Here is a 21,298-nt window from a genome sequence, read left to right as displayed (position 1 = left end):
GGTTATCACTTATGTTTTAATGCAACTATAAACAGTCCTTCCCACACCAGCCTCCCTTTTCACGCTCACTTTAAGTTTATAATAATAATAAAAAAAAGACACGTTGGCATATTACTGCGAAACCGCATACCGCAAAATTCTCTATCCTTCACATGTCCACCAGGGGGCGAGGTATTGTTTTCGGTCGGGTTTCTTTGTTTTGTCGTTAACTATATTACGCGAAAACGGCAGGATCAATCTTCATGAAACTTTCAGGATAGATGGGCATTGGTCTCAAATAAAACCTCCAACATTTTGAGGGCCATCCAGTCAAGGTCACCAAAAAGGTCAAAATTGTTGTTGTTGTGGCTACTGCCTCATATAGAGGTGTTAGCCACTATGTCATCATGCTGTATGAATGTAAGAGCGTAACAATCGTGCACTGCGCATGTGCATACACGTGTTCTGATTAAAATGGCCGGTGAGTGTATACAATTCAGGTCACCATTCAAAATAAATGGACTAAAGAAATCACTTTCAGACATGTTTACGCTTATTACAGAGGGAAAGTGCGTTCCACTGAGCTCTAGCGCCGGGCCTTTTCCGGGAAATAAGAGTTTGGGTCATGGCGACAGCGTGTGTGTGTCAGCCTCGGTTCGGAGGTTTCAGTTTCGAAAACTGTAAGAGGTAAGAGTAAAATAATATAAAGTACAGACACTTGGTATATTTTACTTCTCTGATTTTTAAATTGTTCATTTTTGGATTACGCTTCATTTTTGTTGCTACTGCCTCATAGAGTAAATATATATGCTATATTTACTGCATAGACATCTCATCTCATTATCTGTAGCCGCTTTATCCTTCTACAGGGTCGCAGGCAAGCTGGAGCCTATCCCAGCTGACTACGGGTGAAAGGCGGGGTACACCCTGGACAAGTCACCAGGTCATCACAGGGCTGACACATAGACACAGACAACCATTCACACTCACATTCACACCTACGCTCAATTTAGAGTCACCAGTTAACCTAACCTGCATGTCTTTGGACTGTGGGGGAAACCGGAGCACCCGGAGGAAACCCACGCGGACACGGGGAGAACATGCAAACTCCGCACAGAAAGGCCCTCGCCGGCCCCGGGGCTCAAACCCAGGACCTTCTTGCTGTGAGGCGACAGCGCTAACCACTACACCACCGTGCCGCCCCTTGCATAGACATGGGATCAGAAAACAATTTTATTTATAAGCAGTAGCCACATGTACCCATAGGGTATCTATTTTTTTCGCGATATCTTCCTTCATATTCATCATAAGTGCTACTGGGCGAGGTTTGTTTTGCCTGACAACATTTGTTCATATTATGTGCCTAAGATTTTTATGTGGAGCATCTGCCATACAAGTCCCTATGAATGATCAGAGTGTATTAGAACAGCGTTTCTCAACCTTTTTTCAGTCACGGCACCCTTCAGAAGTATGCAAATTCTCAAGGCACCCCCATATAAAATATACGCAGTCACACTGACCATACGCTGACCCCGGCAGTGACGTTGTGACATGGGAAAGGGGGCCGTGAGACAAATTTTGGTGATGCATGAGGCGGCGATGATCTGCATTAGTGTAACTATAATTTTTTGGAATTTTAATTCATTTTATTTATTTCAATTTTAGAATATATAATTTTTTAACAGCACCCCTAACGAAGCCAGACGGCATCCTGGTTGAGAAAGGCTGTATTAGAACATATGCATTACTATTAACCTGTGATGTGAATTACATTTGCACTACCATCAGAGCTGCAGTAATAGAAAAATAAGCAGCACCTTCTGACCAGATCTGAGAATTCAACACTAATGGCTCGATTCAAACCTTAATTCAGAAATATTTGCATTTGAAATTAATTAGTTTTTTCAGATTTCAATTGCAGTTAGATTTACCGTGTATAAAGTCTATCCAAGCATGAATTAAGATAAACGGTCTCTAGTGTGTTGCTCTTGAGTTCATTAGTCTGGCCACGTCCACCAGGTTTTAGTTTTAAAATGCATCACATTTGCTATGTTTACACCTGGCATCCATACAAACCCAGGGCTTTCAAGCCCCAAAGACGGAGACTTTTGGGAACGCTGCTGGCTTTGTTTTAGTTTGAAAATTCCGGGGTAACGTTTTACAGTAGACAAGTGAAAATGGAGACATTTGGAAACGATGCCATAGACACCCACGTTTACTTCCTGATTAGGTTTTATCAGTTACGATGTATCCTTCCCTGATTCATCACGCTCCTATTATGCAAACTGTTTCCAGAAGAAAACAAATGGCAGCTGTTTATGGTCATGTACGTAAATGGTCATGGGCATGATATGTGCTTTCATGCATGTTAGTATAGATGGAGATTATTTCTGATACGGAGCTACAATGCTTGTCTGGACAGACATCGTTTTCATTTTAAAACTAAAATGTATTCGTTATCTAGAGTGTTTATACTGTTTATATTGTTTATTTCAGTTATTCTATTTTTATTTATTGCATTGCCTGTTTGCACCGTGGGTCAGAGAGGACTGAAATTTCATCTGTGCTGCATGTTGAGCATGTATAGCATATTTGACAATAAAGTTGACTTGACTTGATGTAGCCTTGGGTGTTATACATGATTCCTTCTCCCCTCTGCCATCCTTGAGATTAGGGGTCGACCGATAATCGGCCTGGCCGATATATCGGGCCGATATTCTGCATTTTTAGGGTTATCGGTATCAGCCATAATTTCCACCGATATGCCGATAACATGCCTTTTTGCAGCCATTTTGTTCCTAACGCAACTGTCACTGCACGTCCTTTTCTGCACCTGCCTCTCTGAGTACAAGAACACGGTCCCGCCCACCACAACATCTGATTTGTTTGGCACAAGAGATATAGCCAATCGACACGTGTAGCTAAACGCTGTGAACTGTTTCAAGGCAGCTGTACGGGCACTCGGGCAGAAGCAGCACAAGCGATACAGCCAATCAACACACGTAGCTAAACCCTGTGAACTGTTTCAAGGCGGCCGTATGGGCACTCGGGCAGAAGCAGATCCCACTTCAAGGTAAGGACACGCTGCTTTTGCCGCAATAAGTCACAAACACACAAGTTGCAAAAGCACAACATCATTATATGTTTACATTCTTCATCTACTACTCGTTAAAATTGTCCATTTGCATCTGTGTAGCCAGGCAAACTTAGCTTACGGAAGGAAGCACTTGAATTAGCCTACAACCAACTAGTCTCGCTGAAACTACATGTAATGCTTCCTTCACTACAATATAATCCTCCTAAATTGGGAATATTAGGCTTGGGCATTAAAAGCATTAGAATGTAGATGGTTACTTGTTAAGTTGTTACATAATAGGGAGTGATAGCCGACTTTATGTTTGATTTTACTTTTTAAAAAATGCTGCAGGCAGCTCCCTACACTTGATTTGTTATTTAAAAACTACTTGAAGTTGGTAAGTCTTACTTAGTTCTTAGTGTAAAAGAATCCAGAATGTATTTTCATGTATTTTCCACTGAAAATGGTGAGCTGTAATATAGTAGGGAGTGATTTATTTTTTTATTGGTGAATATTTATTTTATTATTATTTTATTTCTCATTTTATTCCAACTAATGTTTGACTTTATTGTACAAATGCTGCTGGCATCTCCCTGCACAAAATTTCATGTTCAATTTTACAATTAAACATACATTTCATGGATATGAAGGTCTGTGTCAGTGTGTGCCATGTTTAATTTCATGTGAATTATAATGTTTACATTTATCGGTTGCACATATCGGTTATCGGCATCCCAATTCCATAATAATCGGTATCGGCCTTGAAAAAAACATATCGGTCGATCCCTACTTGAGATAACTATTCAATAAACTAAATACTGAATAAATACCTTCTCTTCCAGTGCGTAATTAACAGTTATTCCACAAAATTGAGTCGTACATAAGCTGACAGCCGTCGAGGCACGTAGCTGATAGATGACAAGTTGGCTCTAAGCCATGTACGACGAGATTGAGTGGAATAACTGTTTTATTCTATTCACATTCACTGGATTTTGAGAAACAGAGCATTTTCATTTTTATTTTTTGTAAATTCAATAAATAAACACTTTATACAAAACGTCCGACAAAATAATTTCCGCTTAGAACATAAACAAACCTGCGAAATGACAGTAGCGATTTGTGAAAAATGTGATAATAATAATTCTTGAAAAATAAAAAAAAGCTATGCTCTTACCATCAAATACTTTGTATTCCATTTTTTTTTTTGTATTTTTGTAGTTTTGTTTTCGAGTAGAGTTTTTATTTTGTCCTCGGTTGGTTCAGCAACATGCTCTGCCATTTTGTTTTTCTCTACTTACGGTATATGAGCTGATAGCCTAGTAGTAGAGTAGCCAATCAGAGCGCGTGATTGCTCATATCCAGTGAATGTGGATAGAAGAACAGCAGTTATAGATCAAACATGAGTGTTCATGAGTACCTTAGAAACAATAAAGATGAGGTGAGGGCAAGAACATATTAAATACAGAGTAAGATTGCAATGATGGAACATAAGGGAAGCCATGGCCTAATGGTTACAGACCAAAAGGCCACTGGTTCAATTCCCTGGACCAGCAGGACTGGCTGACGTGCCCTTGAGCAAGGCACCTAACCCCTAACTGCTCTGGCAAGAGTGGTGGCGTACCTTGTGTCTGATTAGCCAAAGAAAAGCTGAACATCAGTTCAGGTGGTGCCCGACCGAAACGAAATAGAACACTCCGGGCTTGAGTAACACACTGCTCGTCTCTCACCTTAGTTGGTAGAGAATGAGAAGCTCCAGCCTCAAGCAGTACTGACGCTACATCCAGCTGCCCCTCACGAGCAGAGATGTGCAGAGGTGTGTAGCCATTGGTTGTAGAGGCATCTGGATGAGCCATGTGCTGCAACAGCAGCTGGACAATCTCTGTTTTCCCCAACCGAGAAGCAATATGGAGTGGAGTTTGGTCCTCCTATTAGAGTGGAGGAGATGTGGAGGTCAGCCAAATAGAAGCACTGACATAAATGAGAAAATTCAAATGTGTAAAAATGTGTCATGTTTGGAAAAATCTGGCATTCTTTGTTGGTTTTATAAACAAGGGAAACTGTATACGCATCTTCGGGTCAGATATCAGCTCTTATAATTTCATAAGTGCAACTTCAGTATGTGTGTGTGTGTTGAATCTTTTACTCTGGCTCTTGCATCAACCATTGCTCCATTTCGTAGCAGGCAGCGCACCACTTCCACCTGGCCAGCTCGAGCAGCCATATGCAGCGCTGTCTCTCCACGCTAGAATTAAAAAAGGTATGAGTTAATCACACACACACACACACACACACACACACACACACACACACACACACACACACACACACATACACACACACACACACGCAGTACTCACGATGTTGCTGACATCAGGAGAAGTTCCATTCTGCAGCAGCAGGAGAACAATGCTGAGGTGGCCCATGAAAGCTGCCACATGTATAGGGGTGAGGCCAGACTGGGGCAAAGAAAGCAAAAGGTAGAATAAGGGAAAGGGCACATAAATACAATATCCTCCAGAATTACTGGCACCCTTCATAAAAAATTCATATTTTCCAGTCAAATACAACATGCTATTTTCAAACTCTCTATACACCAAAATGATTGTGATCGGTCACTATGAACTATGTTGTTGCCTTTAGTCACGTCCCACTTCCCTGGGGTATGAATTAAAGGTTATACACATGTAAAGTCCTCTCGTCAGCCTTTACAGTGGGGGAATAACAAATAACTTTCAAATTGAGGTCCTGGGCCTGTCAGACACTCTGTGGCAGTCTGATAAACCTTGATGTTTTTAAGTATTTCATCTAACTAAAAACATCCATGCAAAAGTGACACACATGGTTATATTCTGGACGCCCTCAGCAATAATAATATGAGAGTAAAGTGAATGTAATGAAATTTGTTTTTATTTAAATTAAGTACAAACACAACCTTACACCCCTCCTAGAACTGCCACCTTATTGTGGTGGAGGGGTTTGTGTGCTTGAATGATCCTAGGAGCTATGTTGTCGGGGGCATTATGCCCCTGTTAGGGTTTCCCAAGGCAGACAGGTCCTAGGTGACAGGCCAGACCAAGAGCAGTTCACCAAAAAACCCCTATGGAGAAAAAATCTAGGACCGTGACGTCGCCCGGTAGGACGCAGCCGGGGCCCCACCCTGGAGCCAGGCCCGGGGTTGGGGCTCGTATGCGAGCGCTTGGTGGTCGGGCCTTTGCCCATGGGGCCCGGCCGGGCTCAGCCCGAAGAGGCGACGTGGGCCCGACCTCCTGTGGGTTCACCACCCACAGAGGTAGCAGTAGGGGTTTGGTGCAGTGTGGATTGGGTGGCAGTCGAAGGCAGGGGCCTCGACGACCTGACCCCCGGACACAGCGGCTGGCTGTTGGGACATGGAATGTCACTTCGCTGGGGGGGAAGGAGCCTGAGCTTGTGCGGGAGGTTGAGAGGTACCGGCTAGAGATAGTCGGGCTCACCTCCACGCACAGCTTGGGCTCTGGAACCCAGCTCCTCGAGAGGGGCTGGACTTTCCACTTCTCTGGAGTCGCCCATGGTGAGCGGCGGCGGGCTGGTGTGGGCTTCCTTATAGCTCCCCAGCTCAGCCGCCATGTGTTGGAGTTTACCCCAGTGAACGAGAGGGTCGCCTCTCTGCGCCTTCGGATTGGGGAGAGGGCTCTTGCTGTTGTTTGTGCCTACGGGCCAAATAGCAGTATAGAGTATCCGGCCTTCTTGGAGTCCCTGGGAGAGGTACTGAGGGGTGCTCAGACTGGGGACTCCATTGTGCTACTGGGGGACTTCAATGCTCACGTGGGCGATGACAGTGACACCTGGAGGGGCGTGGTTGGGAGGAACGGCCTCCCCGATCTGAACCCGAGTGGTGTTTTGTTATTGGACTTCTGTGCTAGTCACAGTTTGTCCATAACGAACACCATGTTCGAGCATAGGGGTGTCCATAAGTGCACGTGGCACCAGGACACCTTAGGTCGGAGGTCGATGATCGACTTTGTAGTCGTGTCATCTGATCTCCGACCCTATGTCTTGGACACTCGGGTGAAGAGAGGGGCTGAGTTGTCAACTGATCACCACCTGGTGGTGAGTTGGATCCGCTGGCGGAGGAGGAAGCTGGACAGACCTGGCAGGCCCAAACGTATGGTGAGGGTCTGCTGGGAACGTCTGGCCGAGCACTCTGTTGGGGAGGTCTTTAACTCCCACCTCCGGGAGAGCTTTTCCCAGCTTCCGAGGGAGGCGGGGGACATTGAGTCTGAGTGGACCATGTTCTCTACCTCCATTGTGGACGCAGCTGTTCGGAGCTGTGGCCGCAAGGTCTCCGGTGCCTGTCGTGGCGGCAATCCCCGAACCCGGTGGTGGACACCGGAAGTAAGGGATGCCGTCAAGCTGAAGAAGGAGTCCTATCGGGCCATGTTGACCTCCGGGACTCCTGAGGCAGCCGACGGGTATCGGCAGGCCAGGCGTGCTGCAGCTCGGGCAGTTGCGGAGGCAAAAACTCGGAACTGGGAGGAGTTCGGGGAGGCCATGGAGAAGGACTATCGGTCGGCCTCGAAGAAATTCTGGCAAACCGTCCGGCGCCTCAGGAGGGGGAAGCAGTACTCTGCCAACACTGTTTACAGTGCGGGTGGGGAGCTGTTGACCTCGACTGGGGACATTGTCGGGCGGTGGAAGGAATACTTTGAGGATCTCCTCAATCCCACCGTCATGTCTTCCACTGAGGAGACTGAGGCTGATGACTCAGAGGTGGACTCGTCCATTACCCAAGCCGAAGTCACTGAGGTGGTTTGCAAGCTCCTCGGTGGCAAGGCACCGGGGGTGGATGAGATCCGCCCTGAGTATCTCAAGTCTCTGGATGTTGTGGGGCTGTCTTGGTTGACACGCCTCTGCAACATCGCGTGGCGGTCGGGGACAGTGCCTCTGGAGTGGCAGACTGGGGTGGTGGTCCCTCTTTTTAAGAAAGGGGACCGGAGAGTGTGCTCCAATTATAGGGGAATCACACTTCTCAGCCTCCCAGGGAAAGTTTACTCCAGGGTACTGGAGAGGAGAATTCGACCGATAGTCGAACCTCGGATCCAGGAGGAACAATGCGGTTTTCGTCCTGGTCGCGGAACACTGGACCAGCTCTATACCCTTCATAGGGTGCTCGAGGGTTCATGGGAGTTTGCCCAACCAGTCCACATGTGCTTTGTGGATCTGGAGAAGGCATTCGACCGTGTCCCCCGTGGTATTCTGTGGGGGGTGCTTCGGGAGTATGGGGTTCGGGGCTCTTTGCTAAGGGCTGTCCGGTCCCTGTACGAACGGAGCAGGAGTCTGGTTCGCATTGCCGGCAGTAAGTCAGACCTGTTCCCAGTGCATGTTGGACTCCGTCAGGGCTGCCCTTTGTCACCGGTTCTGTTCATAATTTTTATGGACAGAATTTCTAGGCGCAGCCAGGGGCCGGAAGGAATCCTGTTTGGGAACCACAGGATTTCATCTCTGCTTTTTGCGGATGATGTTGTCCTGTTGGCTTCTTCAAACCAGGACCTTCAGCATGCACTGGGGCGGTTTGCAGTCGAGTGTGAAGCGGCTGGGATGAGAATCAGCACCTCCAAGTCCGAGGCCATGGTTCTCGACCGGAAAAGGGTGGCTTGCCCTCTCCAGGTTGGTGGAGAAGTCCTGCCTCAAGTGGAGGAGTTTAAGTATCTCGGGATCTTGTTCACGAGTGAGGGAAGGATGGAGCGTGAGATCGACAGGCGGATCGGTGCAGCCTCCGCAGTGATGCGGTCGCTTTACCGGTCCGTCGTGGTGAAGAAGGAGCTGAGCCAAAAGGCGAAGCTCTCAATTTACCGGTCGATCTACGTTCCGACTCTCACCTATGGTCATGAGCTTTGGGTAATGACAGAAAGAACAAGATCGCGGATACAAGCGGCTGAAATGAGTTTCCTTCGCAGGGTGGCTGGGCGCTCCCTTAGAGATAGGGTGAGAAGCACAGTCACTCGGGAGGAGCTCGGAGTAGAGCCGCTGCTCCTCCACATCGAGAGGAACCAGCTGAGGTGGCTCGGGCATCTTTTTCGGATGCCTCCTGGACGCCTCCCTGGGGAGGTGTTCCAGGCATGTCCCCCCGGGAGGAGGCCCCGGGGAAGACCCAGGACACGCTGGAGGGACTATGTCTCTCGGCTGGCCTGGGAACGCCTCGGTGTTCTTCCCGAGGAGCTGGCCGAGGTGTCTGGGGAAAGGGAAGTTTGGGCTTCCATGCTTAGACTGCTGCCTCCGCGACCCGGTCCTGGATAAGCGGAAGAAGACGAGACGAGACGAGACAACCTTACAAAAAACTATTTTCAGAGTCTTCAAACCTTGTAAAAAAAAGCCACACTATAAATATATCTGCACAAGACTTTTGAAGTCTGAACCTTGTAAACATACCGTAGGTGTTGGCTACATAAAAGTAAGAACAGCATTCAGAAATGTTCTGTAGTTTCAATACTAATTGTAGAAACTTCCGACTACCTATGTTTTCTCCAAAGTCAGTTGCCCTTTCAAATGAATATTGATGAGGTAGGTGTAATTCACCTGTAATCCCCCCTCTTCCCCGTCACTGTCAATAGTCTTTGTCAAACACAAAGACCCTGCCCCCCCACACACACACCTCTCTGCTTGGAAAGTTACTGCAAAGAAAAGAAGCCCTAAAATCTTATGCACGGACTATAATAAATCTAAAGTTAGCAATGAAGATAAACTATGACTATGCAGGGCATGTTGACTTAGGTAACTAATTACTGTAAATCAGTAATCAGTAAATCGGTGAAACATAGTTTGGCAACAGAAAAATGTTTTCAAAACTTGACGAAAATAACAGCACGTTTCGATCAACTAGTTATTTCTCTTCAAAGAGCACCTCCTATCCTAACAACCCACTAACCATCTAACATGCACTCTCTTCTTCTTACTCGATGATTTCCTATGTTTTACTGTAGCTTGATTGTTTTTCTCAATTGTAAGTCGCTTTGGATAAAAGCATCTGCTAAATGTAATGTAATGTAGTTCTCCCTATACGCTAACTGAAAAAGCATGACAACAACCACTAGTGAGACATCTTCCTCGCATTGGCCATCTCTCAAAGTTTCTCAGTTGGTATGGAAAAAAGTGAACATGTGCACTTGTTTATACCAGTGAAATGGGGCGTGTTCTCACCTCCCCTTGCTATACAATGAGCGAATGACGACACTGATGTTCCATTCGCTTAATATGTGAATAGCTGATGGGTGTGTCGTTAAGAGGCTGCTGCTGGCTGAAGTACTGAAATTCGTAAGATTTGTTTTTATTCTCTTTACAAAGTGCTAAAGATAAAGTTTGTTTTAAAGATATATATATACACACAATGGTGCTTGAAAGTTTGTGAACCCTATAGAAATTTCTATATTTCTGCATAAATATGACCTAAAACATCATCAGATTTTCATACAAGTCCTAAAAGTAGATAAAGAGAACCCAGTTAAACAAATGAGACAAAAATGTTATACTTGGTCATTTATTTATTGAAGAAAACGATCCAATATTACATATCTGTGAATGGCAAAAGTATGTGAACCTCTAGGATTAGCAGTTAATTTGAAGGTGAAATTAGAGTCAAGTGTTTTCAATCAATGGGATGGCAGTCAGGTGTGAGTGGGCACCCTGTTTTATTTAAAGAACAGGGATCTATCAAAGTCTGATCTTCACAACACGTTTGTGGAAGTGTATCATGGCACAAACAAAGGAGATTTCTGAGGACCTCAGAAAAAGCGTTGTTGATGCTCATCAGGTTGGAAAAGGTTACAAAACCATCTCTAAAGAGTTTGGACTCCACCAATCCACAGTCAGACAGATTGTGTACAAATGGAGGAAATTCAAGACCATTGTTACCCTCCCCAGGAGTGGTTGACCAACAAAGATCACTCCAAGAGCAAGGCGTGTAATAGTTGAGGTCACAAAGGACCCCGGGGTAACTTCTAAGCAACTGAAGGCCTCTCTCACATTGGCTAATGTTAAATGTTCATGAGTCCACCATCAGGAGAACACTGAACAACAATGGTGTGCATGACAGGGTTGCAAGGAGAAAGTCACTGCTCTCCAAAAAGAACATTGCTGCTCATCTGCAGTTTGCTAAAGATCATGTGAACAAGCCAGAAGGCTATTGGAAAAATGTTTTGTGGATGGATGAGACCAAAATAGAACTTTTTGGTTTAAATGAGAAGCATTATGTTTGTAGAAAGGAAAATGCTGCATTCCAGCATAAGAACCTTATCCCATCTGTGAAACATGGTGGTGGTAGTATCATGGTTTGGGCCTGTTTTGCTGCATCTGGGCCAGGACGGCTTGCCATCATTGATGGAACAATGAATTCTGAATTATAACAGTGAATTCTAAAGGAAAATGTCAGGACATCTGTCCATGAACTGAATCTCAAGAGAAGGTGGGTCATGCAGCAAGACAACGACCCTAAGCACACAAGTCGTTCTACCAAAGAATGGTTAAAGAAGAATAAAGGTCATGTTTTGGAATGGCCAAGTTAAAGACCTGACCTTAATCCAATCGAAATGTTGTGGAAGGACCTGAAGCGAGCAGTTCATGTGAGGAAACCCACCAACATCCCAGAGTTGAAGCTGTTCTGTACGGAGGAACGGGCTAAAATTCCTCCAAGCCGGTGTGCAGGACTGATCAACAGTTACCGCAAACGTTTAGTTGCAGTTATTGCTGCACAAGGGGGTCACACCAGATACTGAAAGCAAAGGTTCACATACTTTTGCCACTCACAGATGTAATATTGGATCATTTTCCTCAATAAATAAATGACCAAGTATAATATTTTTGTCTCATTTGTTTAACTGGGTTCTCTTTATCTACTTTTAGGACTTGTGTGAAAATCTGATGATGTTTTAGGTCATATTTATGCAGAAATATAGAAAATTCTAAAGGGTTCACAAACTTTCAAGCACCACTGTGTATATATATATATATATATATATATATATATATATATATATATATTTGAAAACTAGAAGATTCAAGGTTTCTAGTGGTGCTACTTGAATGTTTCTAGCACAAAAACTTGCAGAGCTTTAGATGTGTGTTTACTAACAGTCCTAAAAGTCCCCTGTGGGGGGTCGGCGACCTGAGAGTGTTAAAAGACAAAGATATTTGTTGACCTGCACATATAAGACAATGGACATAAAAACACAAAAGTAGCTAATAATTAAGCACAGTTAGGACCATAACAAAAAGTTCTACATGTCTGAATCAGTTGGGAATTTTTAATATGCAGAGGTGGACAGTAACGACGTACATTTACTTGAGTACTGTACTTGAGTACACTTTTTGAGTATCTGTACTTTACTTGAGTATTTTTTTTGGAAACCTATGACTTTAACTTCACTACGTTTGAAAGACAAATATTGTACTTTTCATTCCACTACATTTCTATCAAGGTCCTCGTTACTCGTTACTATGAAGTGGCTTTAAAAGTGGATGTTTTTTCTTTTGTTTTCTAAAACGTGATTGTTTTTTTCCGCAGGTGACACTGAGACAGCCGATCAGTAATCACTAGGGTCACGTCACGTCCATAGACTGGATAAAATCAAGATCAATAATTTCTCAGCAGCATTATTTGAACACGATCAGTTGATGGCAGAATGGAAGGAGGCGGTTCTTCTGGGGAACGCACACACTCATGGCTATACCTCGAACCCATGTTTCAGTTTTCTGAAAGGATTAAAGATTCGTTTCGTTTTAAATGTTTGCTTTGTTTGCCGAAAATGAACCACATCACAGCCTACAAAAACTCGCTGTCCAACCTGCAGAAGCATATTGAGGTCTGTAAACGTTTTATTCCAAGAGAAAGCTTGCCTGTGCTTTTATAGCTAGCAATAATGTTGCAAATGTAGCTGTACAGTCTAATTAGTCAAATGACTTTCTATGGATTTGCCCGCCAAGTTGCCGTAGCCTTGTCCACCGCTAATGTTAACACATAGCTAGTTAACTTGGACACTGTTAGTTAGCATGTAAAAACGGAGTTACACTAACATGAATAACGTTAACTTATCTGAAGTCCTTTCAGAAATGTTTCAGCATAATCTTGCCAAATAAACAGAATGTAGAAATCTTTCTTTTCTAGTAGCGTTAGAGACCCAATATGATTTTGAGTTTGAAAAGAGTTTGCTAGCATGTCAGGTGGAGTTTCACTGACTAGCTAGCTTAACGTTAAACCAGCATGATGGCACGGCATGCGTTCATTTTGTGAATTCACATTTCTGTCTTTGGTAACGGCGTTAGGTTTTGTAAGCGTTGTGGCAATAATACAACGATGCATTGGCGGAAAATGTACTTTTAATACTTAAGTATTTTTAAAAGCAAGTACTTCAGTACTTTAACTTAAGTGAAAATTTGACTGGACAACTTTCACTTGTATCGGAGTAACATTTGACCAGTGGGATCTGTACTTTGACTGAAGTAATGAAGTTGGATACTTTGTCCAGCTCTGGTAATGTGGACCCTGAGTGCATACAGTCATGAAGCAAAGGAGTCTGTACAGTATCTCTCTCTCTCTCTCTCTCTCTCTCTGAATTACACAGGGCTGGGTTTCCCAAAAACCTCTTAACGCTAAGAGCATCTTCACTAGGAGAGAGAGTGTTCATTGTGCTGCTCACTCTACCATTTAACGATGATGTTTGTGCTGCGATGCTTTTGGGAGACTTAGGCCAGTTTAGCTGATTGTTGTGGGTGTGTTGTTTCAAAGTAAACTGTTAAATGCCACTTTCATAACAACAAACTGTTTCTTCATGAGATCATCTCACAGTACGTAGCACCTGAACTTCACCAAGTGTTATTAGGCCTATAACATTTTGTACTGTGCTTATTTGGACCCAAAATCTATCTTTTTGGACACACGGCAAGAAATGATATCTTGTTAAGAGAAAATATCTTTAATATGGGTGAATTCATTTAATATAATATTTCTTAATGGAAGCTTATTAGAAGTCAAATATAAGTTTATTTGGTTTACTTTTAGATGTTTTTCCTCATTTCAAGCTTTAAATTGTCTTGACAGATCTGTTTGACAGATAATTTTGCTTCTTTCTTGAATTAAATGCTGAAAATTAGCACAATTATCTGCAAATAAGGCGGCACGGTGGTGTAATGGTTAGCACTGTTGCCTCATAGCAAGAAGGTCCGGGTTCGAGCCTCGTGGCCGACGGGGGGCCTTTCTGTGCGGAGTTTGCATGTTCTCCCCGTGTCCGCGTGGGTTTCCTCCGGGTGCTCCGGTTTCCCCCACAGTCCAAAGACATGCAGGTTAGGTTAACTGGTGACTCTAAATTGACCGTAGGTGTGAATGTGAGCGTGAATGGTTGTCTGTGTCTATGTGTCAGCCCTGTGATGACCTGGCGACTTGTCCAGGGTGTACCCCGCCTTTCGCCCGTAGTCAGCTGGGATAGGCTCCAGCTTGCCTGCGACCCTGCACAGGATAAGCGGTTACGGATAATGGATAGATGGATTTGCCAATAGAATAAGAAAATTTCAAGATTGAAATGAGGAAAAGTGTCTAAAAGTGAGCTAAATAATTTTATATTTGAGTCCAAATAATCTTCTAATAAGAAATATTATATAAATTTACCCATATTAAAGATATTTTCTCTTAACAAGATATAATTTTTTGCAGTGCGTGCACACTGACACCACCAACATGTTTGGTGATATGGAAACTGCATATAAGGAACAGCGTCTGTAAAACAGAAGGGTAGCTCACTGATGTTGTAGGACTGTTTTGTGGCTGATGATTTCGGGGAAATTTCATGAAATTCAACACACGCGAAAATAGCTCAGCCCAAAACCTGGTTGCTCTGCTAGAATGTTAAAGTGCATATCACAGGTAAATTCAGGAGCAAGATCAATGTAATTCTCCTATTTTATATTAAACTTTGGTCAAATATCTGTAACATTCTGCATTCTCTGCAATTTTTTTACCTTGCGCAATACCAGAAAAATTCAGTTGAAATCAAGCCATTTGAGGCGAATTGGTCCGCCTCTGAAAAAACTTGGCATTTGGATTTCCCGCCAAACATTGATTTTCGTGACGTCGCGTGTGGGACGCCTCCCTCTGAATCCTATGTCAGCGCTGGTTTGTTTATGAGAAAACGACCTGGTGGTTTTCTGCAAATTTCTTCAACGTTATCGCGTAATTATTAAAATGGTTAACAGATGTATCGTAGGAGGGTGTAGCAACACCAATCATGATGGGATTAGTACTCATCGTTTTCCAAAAGACCGGACAATGAGAGAGAAATGGGAGCGCTTGGTCTACACAGGCTGTGCACTGAAACCGTGCAAAGCTCACGCAGCCTGCTGGCGCTTCCGCAGGTAACGTCACGAATCTGGCTCCAGACTCCCTTGGGATTTTTGCAGACGTGTTTTGTTATTTTATTTTCTTCTGCTGTAGACAGATGGCCTTGTGCAAAATTACCCTTCTGGATGAGTGTGTAAAGGGACATTCTTTCATATAAAAAAACACGAAATTGGTCCAGAATATGCACTTTAAGACTCGACCTCAAATAGAGCTTTCAGCAAGAGGATGAGTGAAAGATACTTCTAAATCAATGCAGAAATGTTTAAAGATACACAAAATACACAACACTTTGCAGTGACTATCTCAGTTTTTGGATTTGAATCCTACTGAAAACCTGGTGGTGAGAATTGATGCACAAACCTAAGAATGTGAAGGAGTTGAAAATGTTCTGTATGCAGAAGTGTCTTCAAACTTGGTGAATATTACAGGAAGAGACAGTAAAATATTATTTGGAATTATACTGATAATGTTGAAACCAGTATTATGGAGAAGAATTGCACTGCTTACATTTGGGTTTTTTCTCTCATTTTCATGAAGGGTGCCAACAATTCTGGTAGGCACTGTATATTTTCAGTGTGTGTGTGTGTGCATACCTCAGTGATGGCCTGAATGGAAGCTCCGTACTTGACAAGAAGCTCCATCACCTTCACTCTGTTCTTCTTACAGGCGATATGAAGAGGCGTGAAGCCGTTCTATGAATTGCAAGGACAGGTTTGACAAGTAGACAAGACATCAATATACACCACTGTCAATACTATTAGCTTGGAATTCAATAGCAATTTACTATCTCAGTAAATTAATCAAAATCCGAAAGCAATACAGTCCTTTCCAGAGGAAGTCTATTACTGTCTTGTGTACTGTAATATCTTAAATAGACAGTAAAATAGAGCTGAGAGTGAGGGGAATTTGAAGGGTACCAGTGCCCGAGCGTTGGGATTGGCCCTTTTGTCAAGCAGAAGCTTAGTGACTCTGTAGTGGCCGCAGTGAGCGGCAACATGGAGTGCGGTCAGGTAGTCCAGCGTGACATCATCCACCGGCGCCTTGTGCTGCAGCAGGTGTTTAACACACTCGACATGGTCACCCTGTGCTGCCATGTGGAGAGGAGACAGGCCATTCTGGGTGGAGACAAGACGTGAGAAGAATAGAGAATGAGTCACACAGTTGCATCATCCTGCAAAGCACGGGTATTTACTGTATGTATTCATGTATGAGCTTGGGAATATACTTAAAATGCCCTATGTGCGTCTGAGGGGTTTGTTTGTTGGGGCCAATAATATTGTAAAGACGTTTGGTAGAAAGAAAAAAAAAAACTTTGAAAAAAATGTAGATTTTATTTGAAAAACTAAACGATACAAAATATTTCATCTTGGTTTAGGAGATTAAGTTTAGAGTCTGCTTTTGTGATATACAGCTACAGTTATACACAAATCAACAGGAATCAAAAATAATAACATTTAAAATTATTCTAATATAGCTATGTGTGGGCGGCACGGTGGTGTAGTGGTTAGCGCTGTCGCCTCACAGCAAGAAGGTCCAGGTTCGAGCCCCGTGGCCGGCGAGGGCCTTTCTGTGTGGAGTTTGCATGTTCTCCCCGTGTCCGCGTGGGTTTCCTCCGGGTGCTCCGGTTTCCCCCACAGTCCAAAGACATGCAGGTTAGGTTAACTGGTGACTCTAAATTGACCGTAGGTGTGAATGTGAGTGTGAATGGTTGTCTGTGTCTATGTGTCAGCCCTGTGATGACCTGGCGACTTGTCCAGGGTGTACCCCGCCTTTCGCCCGTAGTCAGCTGGGATAGGCTCCAGCTTGCCTGCGACCCTGTAGAACAGGATAAAGCGGCTACAGATAATGAGATGAGATAGCTATGTGTGTGTGTGTGGGCGTGGGTGTGGGGTGTGTGTGTGTGGGCGTAGGGGCGCGGTATGTGTGTGTGTGTGTGTGTGTGTGTGTGTACCTTGGTTCTGGCCAGAATGGGAGCTCCTCTTTCGAGCAAGAGCTCCACCGCTGTGTCATGCCCACTCCTTGCTGCACAGTGCAGGGGTGTGAGGCCATCCTGTGCGCGCACACACACACACACAGTTCAAATAAGCATTTTCATTTCAGTACACCACTGGATATGACTAAAACCTCCCCCCACTCTCTCTCTCTCACACACACACACACACACACACACACACACGCACCATACACTCTAAACTGCCTCTGTCACCAGTGTCATGCAAAAGTAACTCACAGAGTGTGTTAGGTTTCCAGCTATCTTTTATTACAGTCAGGTTTGGTTGTTGTGTTCCTTTGGTAGTAACCAGAAGCTCTCTCAGGTGGTCTCGAGCACATTTAAGCCTCTATTCTGGACAGTGCACTTTACCTATTCAAAAGTCATTGTTGCTGCTTCCCATCTGGGTTATGTAGTTATTCTACATGGTCTTCAGTAGTTAGTTTGTTATTATTAAGACCTCTTGTTCCTTAATAATATGCAATAATGTGTCCTGTACTGATTTTGTTCTGATTTTCAACCCTAGCACCGACACTTCAGCTTAAAGCTGACAGGAAGTAGTTTTTGCTGTTGTGTTACTTATTTTTGCGAATGAACTAATGAAGTAGCATGAAACTCACACAACTGGACAAAATAGAATTGAGCAGCCAATACTGAATTACCCACTGTGCCATGAAACTGTACACAACTGTGTATAAAAAGGGTTGTGATTTCTACACAGTTCATCTTATATGGATAGACATCCCCTTTAACGTACTGTAAGCTCAAAAGTCTGCACTTTAGTCAGGGTTTTAGTTCAGATCCAGCATGTTATGATTCCGAGCCAAAACAGCAAATATATCGACCTGCTTTGTGTATTTTTTCCCTAATGCATGCTGTAATTGTGAAAGTGTGTTAGCTCAGCATTATAATTGGCACGTTTATAGAAACTGAGTGATGTAAAAAGGGATCTATAAATGTGTAGTTGAAAGGTAGATGAACACCAGACACATCTGCCCTACTAAAGCAACGTACCCTTGTTTTGGCATCAATTTTTGCCCCTCTGTCCAACAAGAGCCGGACCATGTTTGTATTTCCCCTCTTAGACGCCACATGTAATGGAGTGATTCCATTCTGTGAGAAATAAGATACAAATAGAGAGAGAGAGAGTTAACTTTACTGAAGGTCTGCAAAGGAAGGTGCAAAAAAACAATTTGAATTTAATGGTGCATTGCAAAGGTGTAGTCCATGATGTTCTCATCTCATCTCATTCTCATTATCTCTAGCCGCTTTATCCTGTTCTACAGGGTCGCAGGCAAGCTAGAGCCTATCCCAGCTGACTACGGGCGAAAGGCGGGGTACACCCTGGACAAGTCGCCAGGTCATCACAGGGCTGACACATAGACACAGACAACCATTCACACTCACATTCACACCTACGGTCAATTTAGAGTCACCAGTTAACCTAACCTGCATGTCTTTGGACTGTGGGGGAAACCGGAGCACCCGGAGGAAACCCACGCGGACACGGGGAGAACATGCAAACTCCGCACAGAAAGACCCTCGCCGGCCACGGGGCTCGAACCTGGACCTTCTTGCTGTGAGGCGACAGCGCTAACCACTACACCACCGTGCCGCCCCCATGATGTTCTCTTTGTGCAAATTAAAATGCTGTGTGTGTCTTAAACAGGAACTTATACTTATGTCCAACCCACTTATATTCACTGTTCACAATGCTGAGTGTACAGTGCATAGTATATTGATTTAAATGCAGCTATATTGACTCAAGGGTTATTTAAAAGAATAGCAGTTACATTTATGAAACCTACATCATCCTCAAACCTGCAGATACAGAATTTCAGTGTAAAAGAAAGCTTGGGCGCATGACAATAACATTCATGAATCTTAAATCAAACTGCAAATCTTCTACAAATATAGAGGTGGACAAATCAGTGGCTATTTGCTTTTATCCATAGTTGCTCAGCAGGCAAATAGATTTAAACAACCTGAAAAAGGGAAAAAGAACGGTACTCCTCATTGGCTTTCATAAACAAAGCTTAAGGGAAATATACAGAACCTTTATTTTTAAATACATTTCTGAGTGGATAGTATCTCCATCCTTGACTCTTGTATGCTGCATAAATTGGAATAAAAAAAATATTTTCTTGAGAGTTAAAATCGACCGCAAAGTTGGCATTGGAGCTGCCCCGCTGAGCCAGCCAGCCCCGAGTGTGTGATGTCACAGCGGGAACCAGTTTTAAGGCCGAGGCCTTTGACAGCTATAGACCAAAGTCATATAAATAAAAATTTATGGTGAAAGTAAGAAATACTGTTACCAACTTGCTCAACTAAGACTGATTTGACTTCATTGATTGTGGGTTGACTCTCATTAAAACAGGATAGGTGTGTTAACTTATGCAACATACATGTACATGCATGTATTTTCACTGATAAAATGTAAAAGACTAATTAAATAATCAGATGAACTGAGACAATCACATTCTGAAGCAAACTAAATAATCTTATACCGGTAACTTAAACACACAATACAAGTTACATGTATTAATCTAAATGCAGGTAAACAACAAGTGTTGTTTTTGTATCCAAATGATGATCTTCGCATCTTACCCATCTGTGTTCTCACTTCTTGAAGGCCGACCTTGTGGCTTAGTGTTTTGAAACAATCTGACTTTCAGTTGTTCGTTCAGTTCTCCGTTCATTCGCTTCTTCCACGTAAGGGCGAGATATTGCTGCTGAGGCAAACATATCCAGCGGAGAAATCAGACGGCTGCTCCATTCATTCTCCATTTTCTCCATACTGAGTACTCCGCCATTACTGCTCGGCTCAGGTAATTACTAAATCCGGGACGGAATGGAACGGAACATCACCAGTTTTGGCAACAACCACAGGGAGGTCACTGACCGAGTGATAATATGTCCAGTCCCAGGTTTTAGCAACAACCCTCGGCTCACACTCCAGGAGAACTGGTGCAACTGAACTTACTTTCCTTTTCTTGTAGTTTTCTTTTCCTTTAATTGTTGGTACTGCACCCTCTTTCAATACGGGCTTATAGCCAACGCTCCTCAACAGATCAGAGGTTTCGTACGAGTCTTCAGTAAAATGTGCAGAGCAGAGGAGAGACCACTTTATAGGCACCCAATGTGCCCGTGAACTTCTCGCAAAACACGTCCAAATCTTTGCAGTTTGAACATTCTTGAGCCATGAATGCAACGTAAATCCACCTTCTGTCGTGTTGCTGCACCCGCCAGTAACACATCTACATGGCATGGTGATAAATTAGCTCAAAATGGAGGATCGGAGTTGCAGTCAGCTCTGTGTTTTAGTATAGCGGAAATGGCGATGAGACCGACAGACTTCCTGCTGTGACATCACAAATGTCAAGGTCATTCACTCGGACCACTACCTATATGAATCATTTTAATCATAAAAATTACTATATTAGATTTATTGTTAATGCTTAAAACTATTCCTGTGCCATTCTTGAGGTCTCAAGGCATTTATAAATAAAAAGTGAGGCCATGGTTCTGCGTATCTCCTTTAAAGAGCTTTACAGTGGTGTGACACTGATGCTGTAACTATAGCATAAGCTACACAGTGAGGACTGATAGATAGATCTATACATCTACAGTACCAGTTAAAAGTTTGGACACCTTCTAATTTGATTTTTTTTTAAATTAATTAAAAGACTCTTCGTGTCTTAAAGTAATGATGGATGTCGTTTCTCTTTACTTAGTTGAGTGCTTCTTGACATAATATGGATTACTACAGTTGTGGAATAGGGCTATTTACTGTATTTTTATTATTTACTGTGGGCGGCACGGTGGTGTAGTGGTTAGCGCTGTTGCCTCACAGCAAGAAGGTCCTGGGTTCGAGCCCCGGGGCCGGCGAGGGCCT

At 43.6% G+C, this 21,298-nt stretch overlaps 1 protein-coding gene across 11 annotated transcripts in view; it reads right to left on the bottom strand.

Moving 5' to 3' along the window:
- The window catches only part of ank2b (ankyrin 2b, neuronal), a 359,605-nt gene that overhangs the window by 85,866 nt on the left and 252,441 nt on the right, over nt 1–21,298 (bottom strand). For all 11 annotated transcript variants that reach the window (XM_060933349.1, XM_060933287.1, XM_060933279.1 and 8 more), the window contains 7 exons: nt 18,418–18,516; nt 17,365–17,463; nt 16,331–16,528; nt 16,007–16,105; nt 5,413–5,511; nt 5,199–5,297; nt 4,783–4,980 (listed from right to left, as the gene is read on the bottom strand). In XM_060933349.1, coding sequence (XP_060789332.1) covers nt 4,783–4,980; nt 5,199–5,297; nt 5,413–5,511; nt 16,007–16,105; nt 16,331–16,528; nt 17,365–17,463; nt 18,418–18,516 — 891 coding nt within the window. The remainder of the gene's footprint in view (nt 1–4,782; nt 4,981–5,198; nt 5,298–5,412; nt 5,512–16,006; nt 16,106–16,330; nt 16,529–17,364; nt 17,464–18,417; nt 18,517–21,298) is intronic.

This window comes from Neoarius graeffei, chromosome 1 (genome assembly GCF_027579695.1).
Source record: "Neoarius graeffei isolate fNeoGra1 chromosome 1, fNeoGra1.pri, whole genome shotgun sequence".
NCBI lineage: Eukaryota > Metazoa > Chordata > Actinopteri > Siluriformes > Ariidae > Neoarius > Neoarius graeffei.
This window is presented reverse-complemented; position numbering and strand designations above follow the sequence as displayed.